This window comes from Rhodamnia argentea, chromosome 11 (genome assembly GCF_020921035.1).
Source record: "Rhodamnia argentea isolate NSW1041297 chromosome 11, ASM2092103v1, whole genome shotgun sequence".
Lineage (NCBI taxonomy): Eukaryota > Viridiplantae > Streptophyta > Magnoliopsida > Myrtales > Myrtaceae > Rhodamnia > Rhodamnia argentea.
In genome coordinates, this window is record NC_063160.1 from 8385377 (window position 1) to 8410743 (window position 25367).

Below are 25367 nucleotides of genomic sequence, written 5' to 3' on the forward strand. Positions count from 1 at the left end.
CGATGCTTCTGGAGTCCCCATTGGCTGGTGCAGCGTCCAGGCGTCCTCGGGTGCTCCCACGATCTACGCCGTCCACGTCAGCACAGCTTAGCCCGGGCTTAGTGATGTTGATCTGCCCGATTGAGAGAAATGTTGAGAAAAATTCGATTAGCGCCACCAATAGTGAAGTGATCCCCAATTTTTCATATGACCATAATTTGACCCGTCCCAATAAATATTTCTTGATTATGGTCACTAGCCTATGCTCTTCTTGCCTGAAGCAGCATAGCCAACTGTTTCTCTTAAACCAACAAAACTCATGTTTGTTTTAGTGTCAAACGTGGATTCGAGGATAATCTTTACCAACCCAAAGTCACCAATATGTCCAACTATAAGCACATTACTTGGCTTTAGATCGCAATAAATTATTGGGCTTTGGCGTTGACTATAGATATAATTTAATGCATAGCAACGTCGATAGAAATGTTTATCATTTGGGCGAGACTCAATCTCTTTGAGTGCCCATCTCCTTCATTTGGAGCTGGATTTGGGTGCGGCCACTCTTATAGGCTGCCATTGATCAAAAACCCCTAATCTTAAGTCTTAAACTCATCACCCTTATAATCAATGCCCGAGCACGCCATCTAAACTTTCATGAGATTTTGGTGCTTCATGTGCTTTGAAACTTCTCATTCTACTTTGAAGCTCTTGAGAGCATCATGCCGTGTTCAATTAAGCACCTTTAACCATAATGACATTTCCAATTCTCCTAGAGCAGTCCATGTACACGGACCCAAAATTTCCGACCCCAATTAGATGGCACCTCGGTCATTATTTTATTTTCAATATGTCAAGGACTGGTATATGATATACTTTAAATAAGTGGTCGTTCGAATCATTATGTATATTATCTCTCATTAATTGGTAAACGGCAGATTTATTAAATTTGAAAGGGAAAAGTACAATTGAAAATTATTCCATTTTTGGGAAATACATACCAATACCTTTGATTTCAATGGTTGACATGATTTGTCTTGTATTTTTCTTCCATTCCTTGTCATTTCTTTTCTTTTTATTTAAAATACTATTCAAATTGAATATTTGGATTATTCGTCATCTACTTATTCTAAGTATATTATTTAAGTGCTAATTTTTTTTATTTGTCATGTATTTCTGCCAACAGAAGTCCCACAACACATTGGAGAAACCATCAGTTCACACGTTGGAGTGACCACTGACAATGAAAAAGGGTCGTTTTATTGTACAACTGACATTGTCCTGGGACTTGAGATATTAATATCAATTTATTCGTCACTTAGTCTCCATTTATTCTGTGAAAAATCTATTAGAAACCATCTTCCTCATTTTCTAGTGTTTTTAGATCGTTGCAGAGAATGAGTTAACGAAAAATCTTTTTATATAGTCAAAGGAAAACCTATATTTAATTCATGAAATAAAACCATCTTTTAACGATCAAAAATCATTTTTCATTATACGACTCGACATAAACACTTGGATGAGAGATGTTGGCATTTTGGCATGAGGACCCCGACGTTCATGTCCATGTCCTCGGAGGGCCGACCTTGAGTCCTAAAGGTCGGGCCCGAGAACTAAGTGCCTATGACGTGGTTCTCAATGGCTATGCTTGAGACTAAATACTTGTGCTCGGCTCCCATGCCCATGTCCATCAAGGCCGGGGCTGGTTCCTCAGCAGCCAGGCCCAAGCCCACAAAGGCTGGGCCCAAGTCCCTCGAGGTAGGCCCAAGTCACTAGCTTCCGAGCTCGGGGTCCACCAAGTCGGCCTCGAGAACATAGTGTTATCACCCTACTCAGCTGAGGCCGCCCTCAACGGCTACGATCGGGGTTGCCCTCCCCGGCCACAGGTGAGGTTGACCCTCGCCAAATTGTCGCCCCTTGCTCGAGGTAGGCCAAGGCAACCCTCGACGGGCACATGAGGGCCGGCCTCGACTAGGCAACGATCTCGGGCCTCACTTATAGAGGTTGAGGGTTCGGCGGCCCTCCGTAAATAAAAAAGTAAAGAAAAGCAAAAGAAATTTATAAAAATTCCTAAATCATTAAAATATTATTAAATATTCATGTCAGCATCGGCCGTGCCACGTAAGATGGTTGACGTCCACGTCAACAATTGCGGCCAAGATTGATTAAATTGAGTCAATTGGCAAAACGTAAAATCGTTTAGGACCGAATTAACACAATTAAAAATTTCATAATTGAATTGGCATAAATACAAAACTTTTAGGATTATTTTCTAATTTTTTTCCTAGTGATTTGTGCCATGCGTGAGAGGCTTAAGACATAGAGATAGAGAGAGAGATGGGCGCAGACGATGAGAACAACTCATGGGTGACAAGAGACAACAACTTGGTTGTAACAGTAGGTGGACTTGACGATGACGACGAAGGTGTATTGCGCGTGCATGGTGGCACTAGCTAAGGTTGGCGTGCGCGCGCGCGCGGGGGTGGGGGCGGTTAGATTAGGGTTTTGGTTTGGATAATTTGGAGCGAATATCACAATGACCGAGAGTAATTTAGTTTTTTATACGTTCATTTCATCCTTTAATTTGGAGAACTCTATTCCTTACTTTTTCTATATTGATAAAAAAAAAAACCCTTCCATTCTATAAATCTTGCAGCTCACACACTTTGACTTTTCATGACGCGAAACTAGGGGGAAAAGTGCACTAGAAATGCCATAACTTGTGTACGGCGTTCACTTGAGTGCCATAACTTTCAAAACGTTCACTTAAGTGCCATAACTTTCAAAAATCGTTCTCTTGAGTGCTACGTCGGAGTAAAATCGTTCACTTGAGTGCTACAAGAACTTTTCCGGTATGCTACCTCGGTTTTCCGCGAGTGCCACGTCATCTTTCTAGCGTCTACGATAACTTTTCCGGCTTTCACGTCAACATGGCACTCAAGTGAACAATTTTTTAAAGTTATGGCACTCAAGTGAACGTTTTGAAAGTTATGGCACTTCTAGTGTACTTTTCCCCCGAAACTAGGTGAAACCCATTTCATTACACTCAACTATTAAGCGGAATCCAACCCAACTTTCTCACAATTCTTCAAGATTCACATTTCCTTCTATTGGCACCTAAATTTTGATTTTAGAGAATCATTCATTTAAAGCATAAAATGAGAATTAGTCATAATTCTCGCAAAAATAAATTTTCATGCATTGCATATCACCGCATTCAAGTTAGAGGTGAGTCAATTGAGCATAATTTGACAGAAGGTTGGACCAAACTCATTCTGAAAAATCTCAAACAAGGCAATAGGGTGTGCCGAATTTGCATATGGGACTGGACCTAATTCAAGCTCAAATCAGTCCATTTTAGCTCTTATAATTGTAAAAGAGCCTTAGTTAATTACCCATTTGATTAGTTAAGATCCAACTAGGTCCGGAATCACAAAACGGGCCCACGAGATATTGAGAATTCGACCATTTCATCCTCCTCATCCATTTGGACGAAAATTGATAGAGTTTTAGTGAGGTGGGACTCTCAAATTTTCAGATTGGATTCGTAATTTTCATTCGATTAAAAAGTCCTATCTTAAGAGGTGATCCGAGAGATTAAAACTCTATCATTATGCTGGAAATAACAGAGAGTTTTAATGGATTAGGACTCCTCTAAATCCAAGGGCTGTTATCAAATCATACTCTAGTTAGGATTAGCGATCCGACGGTTTCTAAAGAGTTATACTCCTGCTAGGATTCTTAGGACTTAGCTCTATATAAACGTGTTTTCGTCACAAGCTTAGGGGTCGGCATTTGTGAGCAACACACGTTTAGAAAGTTCATAAAAATTTCGAGAGATAGAGAGGTAGTCACGGCCAAGTTCCAACTTGCCGACCTTCTTGAGCAGTTCCACGTTAACTCATCATGCGTCGCTGTCCCTGCTTCGATCGACTCGTGCCAGCCACCACAACATTCTACACTCATCAATCTATCACCAGCCGCTGACGGTGCGGCAATCCGATACCTAGAGGTTCCTGTCCAAACCCCTGAAGTTGCCATTCTTGCCTCCCGATTCTAGTCTTCTGCTGCTGATTTTTGAGCTACTGGCCGCCTACTGTCCAGCCTTGGTTTGAGGCCAATTGACTTTTGTTCTAGTATTATTTTAAGCCCTAATCCCCCTACTACTTGTGCTAGATCGTTTGGGACTAGTTTCAAGCAAATCAAACTCGAGAAGATTCGGTTTTGGGCGCGATTACGTCGAGTGCGCACGTGCTGGAAATTGAGCTAAGAAGAGGTACTTTTCTCAAATTTTTAATTGCAATTCGATGCTCGTTAAATTGGTAACTTGCATATGTGTTTGGTATCACATGTTGATTTGCAATTGAAGTTGGAAAATTTGTCCTTTTTATTAAATTATGCTAAAAAATCGGACATTGAGTATTGTGGCACTAAATTCTATTTTTTTTTTTCTAAATAATGTCAATTTGATCACGAAATTGTTTGAATATTCATGAGAAATTATTTGATTGAAAAACCTTTTTCTCGAAGTTAAAACTTGTGCAGTGTTCTTCTAAGATCAAATTGGATTAATTGGAAAAGTTGGATTTTTTTTTGCGAATCAATTGAGAATTTTGAGCACCTAAATCCTATCATGACCGAAATATTCATGTGGGGGTTGACTTCATTGTGACAGTTATCTCTTGCTTTAAATTTGTGTTTGTTGTTTAACTTCCTGATTTTTTTGATGTTATCTTCTCGATGCGGATGAACTTGATTGAATCGGATAATATCCATATTTTTTTTATAATTATCTAAATTTTTTTCAATCCTAAAGATAGTTTTCTCAAATTAAAATTGGATTAAATTTTCGAATGAGCAAAGATGGATCCTCAATCTCATAATTTCGGCCACCCGTCTCAAGTTTTTGAAACTTAAAGTTCAATTGACTCATCTTTATTTTATTTTTGGCATGCTTGTTTGTTTTTGAATGTTATAAAGTTTGCACAATTTTAAACAAACTGCTCATAATATATGCTCCTCTATGTGCCTTGTCCTGTTGGAAAAATTAAATCACATGCCTTGTCCATGATCTTATGGAATGGGATGGTGATTTAGCATAGAATTTTGTGTTCTGCCCTTTGACAAAAGGGATACCTCTATGCACATACTAGCTCGAATTTTCGAGGATCTAACGGATAAAATCTCACTCTAGCCCGGATCTCCGAGAATGAGAGGATTTATCGAAAATTTTTCCTAAATCAAAAGAAAATCAAAATCATTCAAATCACGTCGATTAATCAAAAAGGTATTTTTTAAGAAATAAGTACCGAAATGGCATTAATTTTTTCAATTAATATAACTAAGTCATCGAACTCATTTTTCTCTCGGTGCGCGAAATAAAATAGTTCTCACGCTATTTTATTAAATTTTTTAATCAACCTTACATAAATGATTAGTGGCGGCTTCGATTGAATATTTTTTCGTGAATAAACTTAAGTTGCGATTTGGTGGGACTTGAAAGGGTCCGAATTGGATTAGTAAATTTAATTAATCTGATAATTCATTAGCCTGATTTTTGGTTGCGACATCTTCCATCTCTAAATTTCACAAGCAAAGGTCGGTCAGCAGAAGAAATAAGTCATCTTTTGCCTCCTTTGCAAAAGCCATGTAAACTTGTAAAGGATCTAGCATTAAGCACAACACGGATTCCTAAGCAACCCCAAAAGAGAGAACAAAGGAAAACCCTACTCAGCTCCGCAACAAGAGGCATCTCAATTTCTGACAATTTCCCTAAGCCAAACCAGCCCATCTTACAAGGAAAACAGCAGAGCCGACAGCTAATAAACATCAGTACCAAGGTTTAGCACCACTTTAAAGAAAGTCCCCCACAAGCACAAGCACAAGCACAACAAGCTATCACCTTTTCTTCTTCCAACTAATTTAATGTAAAACCCTTCTAAGCAAGCAAGGTCGGCGCGAGAAATTAATATTCTAAGCACAGGTTGGGTCGAGGCACATGGGTTTTGCCTTGTGACGACTCTGGTTGAGTTCAAGCTTTAACCTCGAGCTGTAATGGAGGATGACATCAATGGCGGTAGCTTAGGAAGACGATTGCCGCACCGAACAAGCAACTATCTGCGCCCACTGTCGCAACCTTGTCTTCACCACCTGAGGATCATCGCCTGCACAGATGTTTTATGCATCTTCTTGATTCTATGAATACTGAAAGGAGCGAAGCGATGAGCGCAGAGTTTTTGCTTTGAGAGAGAGAGAGAAAGAGAGATGACTCTTACTGGGGCCGCATATGGCGTGGGGGCTGCCGACGTCGCTGTCGCAATCCGAAGAGGTCGAGAGGGATGCGTCCGCCGGTCTCGGGATGCTCCCGCTGTTCTGCTTCGTCACGGCGTAGTAGAACCCTAGAGCCGGCAAAGTGTCCGACAGGCGGTCGTCCACGGCCTCCGGCGAGTCAAACCCGAACCCGAGTTCTATGCATCCCTTGAGCTCGTCGAGGTCCTCGTCCGTGACGCTCTTGCTCTGGCGGTTCTTGACGTTCCCCTTGCGCCGGAGCCACGCCTCCTCCCGGAACATGTCGGGAGACCACGATTTCTGCTTGTATATAGACGATCGGTTCCTCAGCGGTGGCGGCGGCAGCGGCGGTGACACTAGTAGGGGCATCTCTTCATCAAGTTCAGGTTCATTCTGCGGCTGCTGACGAATCAGCTGGTGATTTTCTTGGAGATGCGGCGGCGGCGGCGCATTGGGAGGGCGCATGGCGGGGGCAACCCCGAGCACCGCCCCGCGAGCCGGGGGTGCGGGGAGGCCGGGGGTAGCTCGCGGGGGGGTGGGGGAGAAGCGAGCGCTATGGCTTGTGTGGTTTGGCCCTGTTGAAATAGAAGAACGTGTACAGGGTGAGTGGTTTAATAAGGCGGGGTTGGTGGGTCAATGTGGGGCATGGTTCTTATTGATTGGTTTGGTCCATGTCGTCATGACATGTCTTTTAGCTTTTTAGCTTTTTTATTTTCATGGGTTCTCTCCTGTCCTTTCTTGCTTGAAAATCACTCCATCAAGAATTATCTTTTCTTGTTTGCCCTAAAAATTAAGTAATAGAAATGACAACAAAAGGAAGAAACATTAAAATCATTAAATTGGGAAAATCTTTTTTGTGCATTCAATCTACGTGAAGAGTAGCTTGGAGATACAACAGTGAAATGTTTGTTTTTTTTTTTTTTTGGAAGAGTCGAAAAGGGCCGACTAATACAATGATACTGATTACCTTAATGAGATCTGTTCTAGTTATACCTTTATCATAACTTTGTTTACCTAAGTGGCCAAGCCTCCGTTTTCTCACTTACCCCCACTTATTCAATTAGATAGGTCACTCCTGAAAGAATGAGGTAAGTCCCACGCTAATTGAGAGCTAATGATGGTTTGTGTGACTTATAAACTGGGGCTCAACCATTTTCCTCATAATGATCCTCTCGATAACCACGAAACCGGGAGGGTCGAGGGCCAAGAAGGGCGATAGCTACATGCTTATAATCTTACATGGTATAAGAATTACTGCGTAAATCTCCCGAAAGTACTTCGATATTACAATGCTCTAAGCAATAGCTAAGCTAGCTTTAGATTATTCAGATGAAAAGATTAAAAAAAAAAAAAATCACATGGATTTGCAACAAAAATCGACACCCTTTCTTCTAAGGTCGGCAATGAACATCACTTCCGTCTAAATTCATCAGGAAATGCTACGCAACTGTGTACTGACCAAGGAAGACAATGCGTAATGACAAGGAAAAGACATGAAGTGTTCCTCAATAATACATAAGTTTCTAGGGTTTTTATCTTATATAAACAATGTTATTTTCGGGCATTTCTTGCGGGCTTGCCAATCACATAACTTAATCCCGAACCAAGAGTCAAGTCTGATGACGGTTTAATACGACAATAATTTCCCCAGAATTACATCTATAAAAGCCCTCTCGTTTTCAAGATGATGTTCTTCGTTTCTCCAGCTTATTATATTAATAAGATTTCCTTTTTTTGTTGTACAAAAAATTTGTCTTTTATGAATGGGATTAGCACGAGGAATATAAATATGTGAAACAGTTTCGTGCAGAGATAACGAGGTTAATTGACATTGGCTCCACGGAATTTTATTGAATATTCTATGTTCGGTTCGGCTACAAAGTGTTTTTAAGAGCCGACGGAATATATTAGATACAAGAAAAACAGTACTCAATAGAAGCCAAGCAAATTAAACTTTAGGTTGCGTTTGTTCGAGCGCTAAGTGTTTTTCAGGGATTAGTTTTTCGGACTTTCACTTGTTTAGTTCAATGAAAACGACCTAGTTAACGGAAAATTCATGTATAAAACTAGAAAAGTGAATTTCTAAATATAAAAAGGTGAAAACACTTTTCAAAATTGCTCATATCAAAATTTTTAATTTTTTAATTTTTTGTATTCTTTTTGCTTCTTCCTCTATGATGGCCAGTGACTGGCCATAGACGTAGGCCGGCGAGCTCGAGCTCAAGCTTGAGGCTCGCCGGTGGCCACCGTTGGCCAATCACGGTGGAGGAAGAAGGAAAAAGAAAATAAAAATAAAAATAATAATAAATTAAAAATTCAAATAGAATTTTTGCTTAGTGATGTGATTGAAATCATTTTTTAAATGAGATTCAAACACCCAAAAGCATTTCCGTTCAAATATCACCAAATGAAGGAAAACTAACTGTGTTCCTAAAAAATGGTTTATCGAAAAGCACTTTTCCTTTAACATGAAATTTTTCCCCAAACAAGCGTACCCTTAGACTTGCATCATCGAATCATAATTACCACTTAATTACCAATATAATTCAATTAATTAAGCAAAAGCAGCTCCGCTAACTCCCCGACCGCGACATCCCCTTGACTTCACTTTTAGGGCTTGGTTGTTCACCCCAACTTTTGTCTAATTATGAGTATATACCATATAATATGCTTATTCCATGATAAGACTTAAGATACATTAACAGTAAATAGATCGAACAGAATAGGTTTGTTCAACACCATAGACAAAATCCCTCTGCAATATAAGAAATATCTTCAAGATGTGGACCGGGTCATCCTCCAAGAATAAATTATAATTTCTAATAAATCGCTGCGATTATTCAAAAAACAAAAAAATCGCGCGAATAGTTATCTTGATAAATTAACAAATAACACATGATAATGATCTATGCCCATCATTTTCAAAGGGAGAAAAAATGCAATTAGAATGCGTCACCGCGACTTAATCTATAATTTTTGGTTAGATCAAACTACACTCAATGAGTTATAATTAATCTGATTTGCCTTCGAAGTTGCACGCTGCAAGTTGTACGCATATGCTATGTGCAACTTACGTTGTCCACGTCATTATTGATCTAGACTAATCTCGGGTGTTAATTATGGAATCAAAATATCAGAGAGAGAGAGAGAGAGAGAGAGAGAGAGAGAGAGAGAGTCCAAAAATGGATTTGTAAGTTTAGAAATAGGACGATCCGTGGATGAAAATGGAGACATGATCCGAGGTCAACTTCACCAACCAACTTCCAAATTAGTGAGATTTCTTGAATTTTGTCATCAATAATTACTCCGCTTTCAATAAAAACACTCTGACCATCCACGTCAAAAATTACCTAAAATAGATATAAAATAAAGGTTTATGTGGAAATGTTTGGCTAATAGTCCAAAAAGTCCTAAGCTTCACGCTTAATTCAGTCTTAAACTTTTTAATTTGATTAATTTAATCCTAACCCCTTTGACAATTTGTCAATTTAGTCTATTTGGCCAAAATTAATCGAAAATCGCTACCGTGGCCGTTGGTTATCCTACGTGGCATAGTTAGCATTAACATGGACGGTTTTTATAATTTTTTATTCTTTTCTTTTCTTTCTTTTTTGTTTTCAATGTTCAGCTTCTAGGAAGAAGGTAGGGATCGTTGAGCCTTAGTGATCATTGGCAATGATCGCCAACCAAATCTGGTCATAGGCGAGGAGGAGTCAACGATCGCGGCCGGTGAGGGCTTCGCAGGCCTTACCCAGATTTGGGCAAGAGCTTGAGGTCTTTGCCGACCAAAGGTCTAGCCAGGGTCAAGCGCCATGACCCTTGCCCGTTGTCAATGAAGGCTTCACGGCTCTAGTATAATGGCCAGCTACTCCTGCTAGTCCTTATGCAAAGATGAATAGTGAAAATGAAAAGAAAATTTTGATTAAAATAAGAGTGTGTATATAAATATCACCCATGTCAAGCTGGTAGTAGGGAAAAGTACCAAAAAAATTCTAAATTTATTACATTGATACTAATTCAGTCTTAAACCTTTTAATTTGACCAAATTTTTTTACATTGGTACCAATTGAATCCATGCGGTTAATTTTGGCAAAATCGCTGACGCGAATTTTGGCAATGCCACATAGGACGGCTGTGCTTTTTTTCTTTTTCCCTCAAACTTGGCTTTTGCTGGCAAGGGTCGCTAGCAACCCTTGCTGGCTGCGCGCTAGTTCGCGAAGGCCATCGCCTAGGGCCAGGGGCCCTCATTGGACAAAGCTAAAGTTTAAGGAAAAAAAAAAGAAAAATTAATAATTAAAAAATAATAAAAGATATTCACATCAACGTTGACCGTACTACGTGGCACATCTGGCGTCCACGTCGACAAATTTCGACCAAAAGTGGCGGGATGGACTGAATTAGAATCAATGCAAAAGATTTAAGGTTAAATTGATCTAATTAAAAGGTTTAATACTAAATTGGTACAAATGCAATAGGTCTATGGCTTTGTTGATATTTTTTTCGCTGGCCATACCACACAAGACAGTAAGCGATTTTCGATCAATTTTGGTCGAAAGGACGGCATTAGCAAATCGTCAAGAGGTTTAGAACTAAATTGGTCAAATTGAAAAGCTTATGACTGAATAAACTGCCGTCCAATAGGTTTATGACTTTTTTGGTCAATTTTTTCCCAAGAGTTTTTAAATTCCCTTTTTTGGACTTTTTTCCCCCTAAAAAAAAAAAAACTGCCGAAATAGTGGAAAATTACTCCACACGTGTGATGGGTCGGTATGGCCCCACGTGGATTGAGGGATCTAGTAGCCGGTGACGATGTGGATATGTACACCGTACACGTTACGTTGGAGACAGATTCCCAATAAAACAAATGAAGTAAAAGCCGAAACGGTCATTTGACCCCCAATTCATCCGCATCAAGTGCGTGTGGGTACTGGGCCTTAAGATAGATCTTTATGCTAAATTCGAACAAGTGAGCCGTTGATTTCGACCGACATCGGCTACAAGCATTGGCTATTAAAATCTCTTCGTGTTGCTGCCTCCAGCCCCACCCACTGCATGCCCCTATCAAAAAAGTCCATTCTAATGCAGGACGACTTGAATTTCGTCATGAAGATTTTTCGGATAGACATGATCCACCGAAGTCTGCCTTGACCGTGTAAAGGGAAAGCTCTCGCGCGTGCTCGTCGACGGTCGGCGCCGGTCGTGCCACATACGACGGCCAACGTTCACATCGACGATCTTCAATCAGAATTGGCTAGATGGGCTTAATTGGCAAAATGTTAAAAAGCTTCAAACTCAACTGGGCACAATCGAAAGGATATATGATCGAATTGGCACAAGTGCAATAAAATATATATATTTTTGCTCATTCTCCCCCTTGTAACACACACGAAGGATTCACCGTCATCTCTCACCTTAGCTATCTTACATTATGACCTCGGAAGAAGACCTCTTCCGATCGGTACTGGTTTAACCTGCGAGAAAGATTTCATCAAGCGTCGTTTGTCTAAAGTAAAGCCAAGTGTTCATAAACTTCGGAAATCTTCAAGCGGATTGGAGTTTCCTCTTGAATTTTCGGATGGGAATCGTCCAGATTATGACGGGTATGACCGGAGTGTGGTCGTCCTAGAGCTTTCGTCAGCCACGAGATTGGAATTGTTATCTTCCTACAAGGTATCTTCAGGATCTTTTTTTGTTCCTAGGATTCGAGAGCAGGATCGTCCTAGGTTTCCTTCTTGCATGATCCCATCCCAGTCACCTGTACGTGTTTGTTTCTGTTGTCTTTCTTTAAAGTTTTCTCTTTCACATAGTGACATTGTGTGCTTGAGCTAGTGATCAAAATGGGTTGAATATGCGTCGGATGTGAACATACAATGTCCGAGATAGAGTTGGGTTTTGAATCTTTTGATGTTTTGAACTCATTTTCGTCTGTTTTTTTTTAAACTTTTACGGTACTCATATACAACTTTGCCCACTAAAATTTAGTTATGAGTTTTAGGACGCATATTGACACCTTTAATCTAACGCAATCGCTCGAAATAGAGCTTACGAGCTTGCCGGATCATTAGCCACAACCCCTAAGATACCAAAGTTGACTAGGAAGAAAATATAAAAGATAAAAAGTTCTAAATCTATTACACTTGTGCCAATTTATTAGTCCTAAACATTTCAATTGTGCCAATTAAGTCCTAAACACTTTTACGTTTTATCAATTGAATCCATTAGATCAATATTGACCAGAAATCACCGACATAGATAATTTTTTTTTATAGTGTTCTATTCGTTTTTCAAATTTTTATAATGTTCTTTTTGTTTTTTGTTTATTCGTTTCTTTTCTTTGTTTTAATTTTTAGACTAATGGCCGTTGGTCAAATCTCGCCCACCATAGGCCAGGGCTGGGAAGCCCTCATTAGATCAATGCATCGCAGCCTCGCCCAAATTCAATGAAAACCATGGTGCCCTTGCTTGGCCCAGATTTGCCTCGCCTAGTGGCTGGGGAGGGTCGGTCGGCGATCCTTGCCATCCCTCGGTAAAAAAAAAAAAAAGTAAAGAGGAGAAAAGGAAAAAGAAAATAACAAAAAGTAAAAAAATATATAATTATTTTTTAAAATGTCTACGCTAGCGTCGGTCGTGCCAGGTTGGACATTCGACGTCCATATCAACAATTTCCGACCAAAGTTAGCCGAATGTACTCAATTGGCAAAATCCGAAAATATATAACTTAATTGACACAATCGAAAGGTTTCGGATTGTATTGGCACAAATGTAGTATGTTTATGACATTTTTGGTAATTGTCCCAGTTTAAAATACAACATAACACAACGATAGGAAGGAATCATAATAACATGGTGACAACATGCGCCATCGCCCAAAGCTACAATGAGGTATTTCTCAGCTCTAGCACACTTGACTCACAAAATGAGGCATTGTTGCACTCTTTCTTCTCCAGTGAAATCTTGTTCCTAATCATTGCCATATGCCACAGAGATTGCAAAAAGGGCTAATGCAGAATAAGGAAAGGCTCGATTTTGGATTACGAAATTCATTATCACTTACATTTTGTTAAATCTGAGGGGAGCTCTATATTTTACATGTTCAAATTGTGAGGAAAGTGGTCATTGACTCATTTTCGTCTTGTAATCCCTTCTCCCGAAAAGGAAGATTAAATGGGTGAAAAATTCATGGGAAACCGAGATCATCCCACCTCTTGTCTCTAACGACAAAGGGCCCAAGTTTAAAGAAAGAAAGAATTTGATCAATCTTGTAGGTTCCAAAGCAAAGAAAGGTGAAATATAATGGGTAGTACCTTGACAGTGTGGGTGCTCAATGCACATGACTGGTGATCCAACCAAATCCCTCCGTCTCGTTTAAGTAGACGGGGGAGTGGTAATCTTTGGTGGACCGTATAGAGGAAAGATTGTTAGTAAAGAAATGCCAAAATCGCAATCTGATTGTGAAAGATGTATCATTGTTAAAGAGGTCGGATCACAATTGTAAACGATGAAAAGTTCAAACAAATGCTTTGGATGTCTTGCTCCAAAGAAGATACAAGAAGCTAGAAAGATTGTACAAAATACAAAACTTTTTTAGGAACTTTAATCACATTTTTCCAAACATTTACGGCTTGGTTGCACTTTGAGCCAAAATTATTTAGGACTTTTGGTGTAATTTTTCCCTTCTTATCCTCTATAGAATCAGACCCATGAACGATAGGCCACTCATGTCTCAATTTGAATTCGTTTACCAATTGAACCAACAACAAAACATGGCCAGCTTGAACAAGGCCCAATAAATTTAGTACCCAAAATAGATGTGCCTTCTCCAAGATTCCACGAGGGAGTAGGCTTTTTTTTTTTTTTCGTCGGAAGGAACATCTTCATTTCATATGAAAATAGGAGTACATAACTTCAAGACAAATATGCGAATCCGACCAAATAAGTAAAACAAGAAAATCTGAAAAGTGAATCAGTTTGATATTGCTTGCAAGGACTGGCCTATTCTCTAAAGACAAATATGTAGTAGCATCAAAGCTCATACCGCGACCGATCACTAAATCTCGCATCATTATCGGTGATGGGCATAAGCCGATGAATTCTTCTTCAGTAACTACGGTTTTGCCAAAAGGTGGTGTGCGCCTAGGTACGGTGTTTCCAACACCATCACCGTATAGAGACCATAACAACACCCAAAGGTTGAAAGAACACAAAACACGTCTTGTAAATCCCATATCTATCTCTAGATCGGAATAGAAGAGCACCCAAACCTAGATATAGCTTTAGATTGGGAGAGAAAGGCTATACAATATATAGCAGTTGATCATAAAATCGCTTTCAAACAAGCCGACTGTTGAAAACAACAGCAAACAAACCTCGAAGACTTGTGAAGTGCTTGACTATCTGAAGCAAGCACCCGGAGCCGGAGTGAGCAAGTAGATTTAGATAGAGCAGATTTTTTCGAAATACTCACACTTCGATTTTCAGAACTTCCTTTTGTGAAAAATGTTGATTGTGTCCACAAAATCGACAGAGAAACCGAAAAGATAGAGAAACATGAAACGAAGAAAATAAAGAAAACGGGAGATGGAGGGGGAGCAAACACGAGCTGAGAGAGAGAGAGAGAGAGAGAGAGAGAGAGAGAGAGAGAGAGAGAGAGAGAGAGAGAGAGAGAGAGAGAGATCTCCCTCCCACGAGGGAGTAGGTAACTAGTACATGACCTTATGCTCCTTACAACGACAAAGTCAAAACAAGCCTAGACAATGTATCATCTAAAAATGAACCTCGTTGATATTACCTTCAAAAAGCTTCTCGAATGCCTTTAACTTGCTCTACACTCTGAACACAGTTGAAGTCTTCAATTTTTCATTAATTTGATCAATCATGCCGCGTTCATTTGACGGGCCACTCCTAAAATGCAAGAAACATGTGAAATGAGACCGCTATTGCGGGAACGACAATGTTCTATTGAGCTTCTTGACTTGTGATTTTGGGTGTGGACTTTAGAGTAAGGTAAATCAGTTAAAGATGTTTCTGCATCTGAGCTTTCGAGAAACGGTAGTAATCTTTAAAAAATTTCTAAACGTTGAATGGTAGAACACATTAGTTGAAACTAAGTTAGACTTTTCTCTGGTCAAAACAGTAGGAACAAAAGTTAGATGTTTATGAGAACCACGTTCACAAGATAAGTCATATTAGCTTTCTCTCTGATCATGCCATTTTATACATTTCCTCCCCCATAAAAAGTTATGTTCTCAAACCGATCCGTTCACATCCTCTGTCCACCGGACGAAGAATGTCGCTTTCAAAATTCTGCTTTACCTTATTGGGTAATGAGGATTGCATGACGAAATTAACAATTAGTTTACTAGGCTAAGAGACAATGTGATTTAAGTATGAGACCCGCCATATCCAAATTAAGTGCTTAGCCACTGAGCAAGGGTTATCCAAACTGTCTATTATTTTTTTCTTTTTATAATGCCGAGCCGTCCAATTTTGTTAAGGCATATTGATCGATTTTCATAACGGCCCAATGATACATATACATAAGGTGGCAAATGGGTGAATTAGGCTGTGTATGGTAACGTTTCTGCTCTTGGAAACATATTTGGAACATAAATATTTTTTTGTGTTTATGCTCATGGCTACGATTTTCGGGAATGAAAACGCATTTGGCAAGTATAAAAAAAAAACACTTTTTTTTACCAAAAGGAAGGATCCGCAACTAACGGCGGCGGCCGGTCGGTGACGGCGGGCGACCGCCGGCGGCGGCGGCCGCCCCTTCAGCTCCTCGTCGACGATGGTGGGCGGTGGTGACTTGCACGAGCTCGCCCTCAAGTTGTCTCTAAAAAGTGTTCCAAAATCCAGAAACAAGTTTTTTTTTTTCTTTTTTTTTTGGGCTTCAAAAGTATTTCTTTTTTCAAAAGTGTTCCTGGAACATTTTTCAACTATACGCATTTCTGTTCCGAAAGTATTCCGTGAACACTTTCGGAACATAAACACTTTCTAGGGAGTGTTACCATTAGACCCTTAAGGGAGTATAAGTGAGACATAAAAGGGTTGGTCCAAATGACCTATTTAACTCATGTTCACTCATTCAATGTGGTCACAATAACTCTCATTTTGAATACATTGATTAGGCCCAATTCCCTTAAAAAGCACAAAATTTATGTCGAGTCCAAATTCTGGCTTAATTTTTTTTTCCTCATAAGAAATGCACTAACTTTAACCCGTGTCTCAATACTAACCTAATTTTTTTCCTCATAGAAAGTGCTAACTTTAGGTCGGGTCTTTATTCTAGTCCAAATTTTTATTGTCTCATAAAAAAATACCAACTTTCAATCGATATCTAATTTGGCCCTCTCAAGGTTCCGTCGAAGTGTTATTTCACGTAGCGGTCAGATTTTGATACCAATTCAACTAAAAGTTAGTATTGTTTTTACTATCTTTATATTTTTGTGGACATAGCAAACTTCATCAGCAAACACAATCTCTTTTCTCTCCAGATCTGCTCTAGGAGTTTATATAAGTGAATAAATTTCTGCAGTTGATCTTGAATGGACGTGAAGACTAGTTCGATCATTCTTCTAATCGACAATCATCAAGGAAGATAGTCATGATGTGGCTCTACAACCTCTCCAAGATTAGGATGTTCTCCTCTCCCAATGTAGATTTGGGTCAAGTTTTGGGGGTTTTACTTTCCCAAGTTAGACTCGAATATAGATTTAGGAGTTCCTTACATATATTTGATTTATGTTCTTTCAGCATGTTGATGTCGGTGTCTCTGCAAGGCAATGGGCAGGAGGGTGTCGACCCTAGATGTACATCAAAAGCCATTACAAATGGGGTGGATGAGTTCCATGTGTGCTCTTTGTTGTTTCTAGCAATATCACGTAGGGGTGAATACGTTATTTTGATCAAATACGAAATTTAATGCGGAATTTAAACAAATTTAAAACTCGGACTGAATAAGTTCAACAACAAGATGTGCAGAAATCTAAGCACGGTAAATTAGGTTTAGAGTAAGGGAGAAATGTACGCAAAATCTATAGCGGTTCGGCTTTAGGAAGTCTATGTCCACTCTTCCACACCGACAGCCGATTGGCTGGATTTCACTATATGAATCGTTAAAAGGTAAGGGTGATCGGTTTCTGGTCCGGTCCAGTTCCCTTCAAGAACCGAGAATCGAATCGGAGGTCTTGGTTCTCAATTTTCCGAAATGGGGAACCGGACTACCGATTTGATCCGGTTCTCGGGAGGTTCCATTGGACCCAACACATGCCAAAAAATATATATATATATATATATATATATATGCGCACCATTCCTAACATAGAGCACATGAGCTTGGTTACTTTTAAAAAATAAGATATAATGTAACTAAAAAGACTTCTACATAGGAGAATAAAAAATAGAGAGTGTCAATAACTTCTCAATTTGGTAAAATTTCTTAGACACCCTTAACAAGTAAAGAGAGGGTAACTTTAAAAAAAAAAAAATTCGATTTGTCCGGTTTGGGCGATCTGGTCCTAGGACCCTAGAACCGAGAACCGGACCGCTCCCTCTAGAACCGAGAACCGCTCCCTCTAGAACCGAGAACCGGACCATCGGTCCCGGTCCGGTCCGAGTCGGACGGTCCCGGTCCAGGTGGTCCGATTTGTTCACCCCTATTAAAAGGTGACAAGAGATGTCACGCTCAATCACTCTTACAAAACCTCTCAAAGATATTGCATATAGCTCTCGAGAACAGGTATGTAAATTTGAATAACTCATATACTTTGGAATTGTAAGTTCTAATCTCCCTCGGTTGGTCACCATTGATCTTCCTTTTATACTCATTCACCTTTAAACTAGCCATTGGACAGGCTTCAAAGGATTGCTCTTCAATTGTTGATTGGACATCATCAATATTGATAGAACGAGATTGTATTTTGAAAGATATAATAGCCGTTGGAGTAGAATCCGAACCCTTCAAATTCAGTTACCCATACAACTAAATCATTAGTTTTCATAAGTAGAGCTTATTCAAATCTTCAGCAAAACTTATTCCTGAAAGATAATATCCAATCGAAGATATTCTCTTGATTGGAAAATAATCATGTCAATCAAAGATTACTGATTTCCATAAATAACACAGCCAAATCGAAAACCTGCCAAACGTTGGTGTTCAGAATATGGCCAAAAGATATTGCAGAATCTGAACATAATTCAGAAGCATTTTTCGGAAGAAGGAACTCTTTGAATCTAAACAGACTAGAACAGTAACTATAAGCTTCGGTAAAGTCCTTGTTGATGTATCACAAAAATCTTCTCGAGATTAAGTCTTCAGAGGCAACCGTCCTCCATCCGAATAAAAGACTCTAACTAACTCAGAAGCAAATACTTGATGACCACATCTTGAGTCCGAATGCCAGTCTTGGAATAATATAAGCTTTTATTCATGTGTTCAATCCTGCAACAAAAAGTTTATAGACATTATCCATATTTTTTCTAACGAATGATAGTTTTGTCAGAATCAAAATATTCATAAGGAAGATTTCCTCAACAATCTCCCAATTTATGATGATGACAAAACTTCCTCAATAAAAGTAGATTTTGAAATATTTTGAAATAAAAAATAAACACATAAAGATTTCACATAAGTGTAAACTTTTAGGCCATGTGAATCTTTTTTGAAAAGATGTATATCTGAAAAATATATTAGTCCAACATATGCACATATAAACTGTATATGATACTTCCTTCATAATCATGACTTGCTTATGTGATCCTGAAAATAAAATGAGGTAACTTATCCCCCTTTTTGTCATCAACAATAGGGATAAAGAAGCAAGATAGCATAAAAACCAAGCATAAATTAGGTAGCAAAACCATCAGCCTATAATAAGGACATGATAGTTTATGTCATAGCAAGCCATGGGAAGTTCGACAAAAAAAAAAAAAAAAAAAAAGTGAAACACAGGCTATTTTGAAAAACAAGTTCAAATAGAAGGTGACTGAGTTGGTTTTATAGAAGAGGGAGGAACATCCTTTGGTCCTTTATCATCATCCTGATGAACTCATTCAAGTTGGGCTTGATTTCTTCTAGACGTACCAGCAACAATAATGGCAAAGTCTCTAAAGGCCTACAACTTTGGAAACTCTTGAGTGATTCTTTCATCTTGGATCAAAGTATAAGTGCCCAGACTTGCCATTTCAGAGCAGAAGAGACGACAATACTGATTGAGCATTTCTTGAAAGGTATCTAACTTCTTCATAACCATTTTCTCGGCTGCGTATAGCCTCTGCATTACTCTAGCTTGAAGTTTCTCCACATTCTTCTGAATAAGACTCTGAGAGAATTTCGTATCCAACAGTTCTCTAATAAAGGTATTCAAAGTTTTCTCTAATAAGCTTTCCCTTTTTCAGAAGAACTTCCCTTGGTCGCATCCAGAATTCGCTGTAAGTTAGTCTCCCCCTGAGCATGAGCAGGGGATGCATATGAAATCTCCTTTTTAGTTCCAACAACAACAGATTCTGTCTCCTTCTATAAGTCCTCCAAGATCTCTACACCAGCATCAGCATCAACATATTCCTTTTCTCTAGGTCGCTCCCCCTGACTTCTCTGAGTTGCTCTCTTTGATCAGCAGTTTGCTCCGTCTGAGCAACAGATTTAGTCTGCCTCTGAACAGTAATGGAGGCTTCAGCTTCTTCTTTGTTCTTCTCTTGAACCTCTGCTGTCATAGCAGGGATCTGTGCAGTTATTTCCACGGCTACAACAAGTGGTTCAACTACTTCCATGTCTTCTGACCTTAGGGACTTTGAATATTTCAAGCTAGAAACAAGTTCATCAAACTTAGTTCCTTCCTCTCTTTCATCTATGTGCTCTTCCCACATCTTATCAAATTGCTCTTGATCATGTTCTGCTTGTTTTTCTTTGTCTGTAAGATTCCCTTACTCATTCAATTTGTCAACATCTCCAGCAGCAGTCTCACATTTGTCATCCTTGCTATCGCCATGATCATCATCATCTGACTTGGCACTAGGAATATTCTCAGATGAAACTAAGGGAGTTCTTTCAACATCAGAGTCAGGACTCTTCTATTTCTTTCTCAGACTCTTCTTCCTCAGAAATTTCATCCTGAACAATGGTCTTATTCCCTCTTCTTGCACTGTTTTTCTCATCTTGGCAGATCGTTCTGCCTCTTCATTCTTCTCTACTAGTTCTACCTGAACAAATTCTTTGTTCTTGTTCATCCATCCGCTTTTTGTCAATCTGAACCCCATTTTCTAGATCATGGTTTCTCCAGCAACCATGATTTGACTCTCATTCTGTGTTTGCTCAGCAAGAAGATGAACTTTGTGATACATCAAAATTTGAGAGACTACCTCCGCATATGGTAATAGTCCCTTCGACTTTTGCACAGTTATGTACATATGGAGAAAAATAGTGTATGTAAGAGAAACATCATATCCTGTTAACAATGCCCGCATCAACTTGGCATCGTACTTTGAGATATTAGTCTTTAAAGAGGCCTTTGTGACACAACCTTATGCATTACAATGTGCTTCAAAGAAAAGTCATTGTATGCAGTATGAGCCTTTGATTCCCTGGAATAATTTTCCTTCCCAGTCAGGTAGCTGTATTCTACTTCAGGTTGTATTTCAATGGGCTTGAAATCTCTTGCCTTTACTTCCATAAGCTTCGCAAGTTTAGTGATATGCAAAGTGTATCAATCATCTCCGATGTAGTAAGAGAATGAATCTTTCCCAGTAAATGCAAGAGTTGCGTAGAAATACACTACCAGGTCAAGGAAAATAGATGCCCTTACAGACACAAAGTCTCTAAGTTTCATTTCTTCCAAATGTCTTCACATAGTGATACCAACTCTGTCAAAGTACTTCACATCAAACACTCTGTAAGGCATAACTCCTCTTTCCTTTAGGGCCTCATACCTTTCAAGATGCTTTTGACTTAGAAAAGGCTTACTTTTAAAACTATTATCCCTTGTGAAAGCCATTCTCCTCTTAAAGTTATTAAAGACAACATCATGATCGTCATCAAATCTTCGTTTGGTTTCGATGTCGCTCTCTTCCAACACAGGTTCCTCAATAGCAATCCCTTTTGTCGAAGTTCTTTTCGATTCGGGTATACCAGATATCACAGTTTTCTCTTTACCCTTCAGTGATACATTTTTAGGAATATCCATAGCAATAGGTTTTACTACTTGAATAGGCAAATCCAGAATCGCGAGATAATCTTTCGCACTGGCAAAATTATAAATAGTGAGAAGTTTGTTAATCATATCATCTCCAAATCCCTGGTTCTTAAATGCGTCATAAAGGGATTTAATCGATAGTGCTAAAGCAACCCTTTCATCATAATATGTTTTAGACAAACCTATATCCTTATGGCCTTTGTGTTCTGATGCTGAAATATCAATTGGAGTTGTGTCCCAAGATCTAACACCCTTCGTCATACGAGATTATTTTCTCCGTTGTCTCTCACTTTCCTCAATAACTTTCTTCACAAAGGAGGAGGATTTTGGAGCCATTGAAGAGAAAGTTTGGAACTTTGAGAGAACACAAGAGAAGTTTTGAAAGAGAAGAAAAGCGAGAGTGTTCTGAGAATCGAGCGTTTAGGGTTTTGAAAGAGGAACAAATAAAACTGACATAAATAGATGTTTTCCAAAGAGAGAGGTGACGGTTCGTATTTCTTCAAAAATTTGAAAAATAAAAGAAGAAACTGCAAAACGGTTATATTTGAAAATAAAAATAATTTCGAATAAGATTGCGAGAGAGCTTACCTTAAATCCTTACAATGTTGTGAAATCAAGATATAGAAAGTAAGAAAATAACTGACCTTTGCTTCTGAATGAGTGTTCTACAATTGTGCTTCTGAAATGTAGCAACAAACCTACTTCTAATACAACTTAAGATAAAGGGTTAATAACAACTAATTCATTTCGAATGTAATTGAAAGTCTTTTTATTAAGATGTTTAAAGAAGATATATGTGAGTTGATTCTTTGTATTAACATACTGAATGTGGACATCTCCCTTCCGAACATGATCGCGAATGAAATGATGTTTGCTCTCAATGTGTTTGGCTCAAGTAAAGAATGGGATTCTTGGTTAGATTTATGACGCTTATGTTTTCCGATTGTATTTCGATATTCGTATCTTTAACTCTATAATCTTTTAATTGTTACTTCAACCATAAGATTTGAGCACAGTAACTTTCAAGAGATACATATTCTGCTTCTGCTGTGGAGAGTGCAACTATACTTTGCTTCTTAGAATATCATGAAAACAACATATTTTCCATAAGTTGATAGATTCCAAAGGTACTTTTTTTTGTCAATCTTGCATCCAGTGAGATCTGCATTTGAATAACCTCTCGGAATGAATTTTGACTCTTTAGAGTACCATAATCTATATTTGGGATAGTTCCCAATATACTTGCTAATCTTTTTAATAGCAAGGAGATATGATTCTCTTGAGCTTGACTGAAATCTCGCACATAAGCAGCTCCCGTATAATATGTCGGATCTTGAAGCCGTGAGATATGAAAATGAGCCAATCCTATTTCGATAAATATTTAGATCAACTTCTTTTCCTTGTTTATCTTTGTCAAGTTTGGAAGAATGTGACATAGAAGTCTCTGTCTTTTTGCAATTTTCCAAACCAAATTTCTTAATAATTTCCAATGAATATTTTTCCTAATGCATAAATATCCTTTCTTAGTCTGATGTACTTGAAGTCCAAGGAAAAATCTAAATTCTTCCATCATGCTCATCTCGAACTCATCCCGCATTACCTTGGAAAAATTCTTGCACGGACGTTCTTTAGAAGAATAAAAAACAATATCATCAATATAAATCTGAACAAGAAGAATATTCTTACCTACTTCTGAATAAAGAGGGCAGTATTAACATTACCTTTAATGAATTTTTGTTCGGATAGAAAAATACTCAACCTTTCATATTAAGCACGCGGTGCTTGTTTCAATCCATGTAAAGCTTTCTTCAGTGTATAGATGAGATCTTTTCCTCTTAGTTCTTCAAAGCTAGGAGCTTGTTCGACATAAACTTCTTCTTTGATGTGCCCATTCGAGAACACACTTTTTACATCCATCCGAAAAAGTTTAAAATTACTGGGACAAGCATAAGCAAGAAGTAGCCTTATAGCTTCTAACTTAGCAATTGGTGCATAGGTTTTATCATAGTCTATTACTTCTTCTTGAGAATATCCTTTTGCTACTAATGTTACTTTGTTTCTGACCACTTTTCCTTTGTCATCCAGTTTTTTTTTTTCAATGCCCATTTTGTTCTTATCTTCGGACGATTCTTGGGTTTTGACACAAGCTCCTAGACATCATTGATCTTGAATTGATGAAGTTCTTCTTGCATAGCGTTAATCTAGTTTTCATCAGCAATAGCTTCTTCAATTTCTTTTGGTTCAACTACAGAAACAAGTGCTATGTTATTCATTGCTTGCTTAAACTTTGATCTGGTGTTGATGCCATCATCCAAGCTTCCCATTACAAGCTCATTGGGATGACTAGATTTATGTTTCCAGTTTTTGTTGAATCTTGCGTCTTGACCATCACTTGGGTCTTTAGATTCATATTGTATCTTCTCTAGTTTTATTGTCGTTTGGTGATATCTCTCTTGATTCTAAATTATTTTAGAAGCATTATGATTTTCGGAAGATATATTCTCTTGAGAATCTTCAACCGGTTCCGAACTTTGAGGGAGTGCGAGAACTTGAGCATATTCGGACCGATCATTTTGATTCTAAATATTTTCATCAAACTTGATATTCATTGATTTTTCACCCACACGAGAGTTTTTGTTGTAGACCCTATAAACTTTACTCGTTGTTGAATATCCTAAGAATATTCCTTTATCTGATTTCTCATCAAACTTGCCAATACGGTCGTTAGCATTGTTCAGAATAAAGCATTTACAACCAAATACTTTGAAATATGCAATATTTGATTTTCTTTCTTCGAAAAGTTTATAAGGGGTTTTCTCAAGAAGTGGTCTCAAGGAAATATGGTTTAAAATGCAGCAAGCTGTTGAAATTGCTCTTGCATAGAAATGAGAAGCTATTTTGCATTCTATCAGAAGAGTTCTTGCCATTTCTTGCAAAAAATGATTTTTCCTTTTCACTACCCCATTTTGTTGAGGTGTGTAAGGAGTAGAAAAGTTATACTGAATTCCAAACTCATCACAAAAATCAGAAAAAAAAAATTGGTTCTTAAACTCTCCCCCATGATCGGTTTCTGCAGGAAATATCCCATGATCGGTCTCTGCAGGAAATAACATATCCTTTCTCATTATGAACCTTTTTGGTAAACTTTGAAAAGGATGAGAAAGCATAATTTTTATGACAAGAAATAAAACCCATGTAAATCTTGAATAATCATCAACCATAACAAGATAGTATTTTTTACCTCCAAGACTTAGAGTTTTATTTGGCCCAAAAATGTCCATATGAAGCGGTTGTAATGCACGTTTAGTTGTAACCTGTTTAATTGATTTAAAAGAACTTTTTACCTGTTTTCCAAGAGTTCAAGCTGAACAAAGTTCAGATTTCTCAAACTTTGTTTGTGGTAAACCTCGACCCAGCTTCTTGGAAGATAGTTTTGATAAATGCTTGATGCTGATATGGCCTAGCTTTCTATTCCATAGTTCAGATTCATATTTGGTTGATAAGAGACACTTGATATCTTCGGAATCAACATCTAGAAGATAAATGTTTCTATGACGTCGACTAGTGAAACTCTGCTTCTTGTCTTTACTAATACTTGAATATTTTATATCTTGAAAGCAAATTTGATATCCAGAGTCACAGAGCTGATTTATAGAGATCAAGTTGTAATTCAGTCCTTTGACTAAGGAGACATCATTGATCGTTAGATTCCCAATTCTCACGGTTCCTTTGCCAATCACTTTTCATTTGTTGTTTCTTCCAAAGGACACACTTTTACCATTGTATTCTGATAAATGAATGAATTTCTCTAGATCACCACTCATGTAACTTGAACATCCACTATCCAGAAATCATTTGTCATTTCTCTTCCTTGGTACTTGCAATTAGACACCAACTCACTATTTCTTTGATACC

The 25367-nt window shown here is 38.4% G+C and overlaps 1 protein-coding gene across 2 annotated transcripts; it reads right to left on the minus strand.

Moving 5' to 3' along the window:
- Nucleotides 1-5579: 5579 nt before the first annotated feature.
- On the minus strand, nucleotides 5580-6859 carry LOC115746994. 2 transcript variants are annotated; one of them, XM_030683005.2, is made up of 2 exons: nucleotides 6252-6859; nucleotides 5580-6171 (listed from the first exon to the last, which is right to left on the minus strand). In XM_030683005.2, the coding sequence occupies exons 1-2, from the start codon at nucleotides 6727-6729 to the stop codon at nucleotides 6134-6136; spliced, it is 516 nt and encodes a 171-aa protein (XP_030538865.1). In that variant the 5' UTR covers nucleotides 6730-6859; the 3' UTR covers nucleotides 5580-6133. The 2 variants fall into 2 exon arrangements, with proteins under 2 accessions (XP_030538865.1, XP_030538863.1); XM_030683003.2 differs by having other exon boundaries at nucleotides 5580-6140; nucleotides 6252-6858.
- Nucleotides 6860-25367: the final 18508 nt, after the last annotated feature.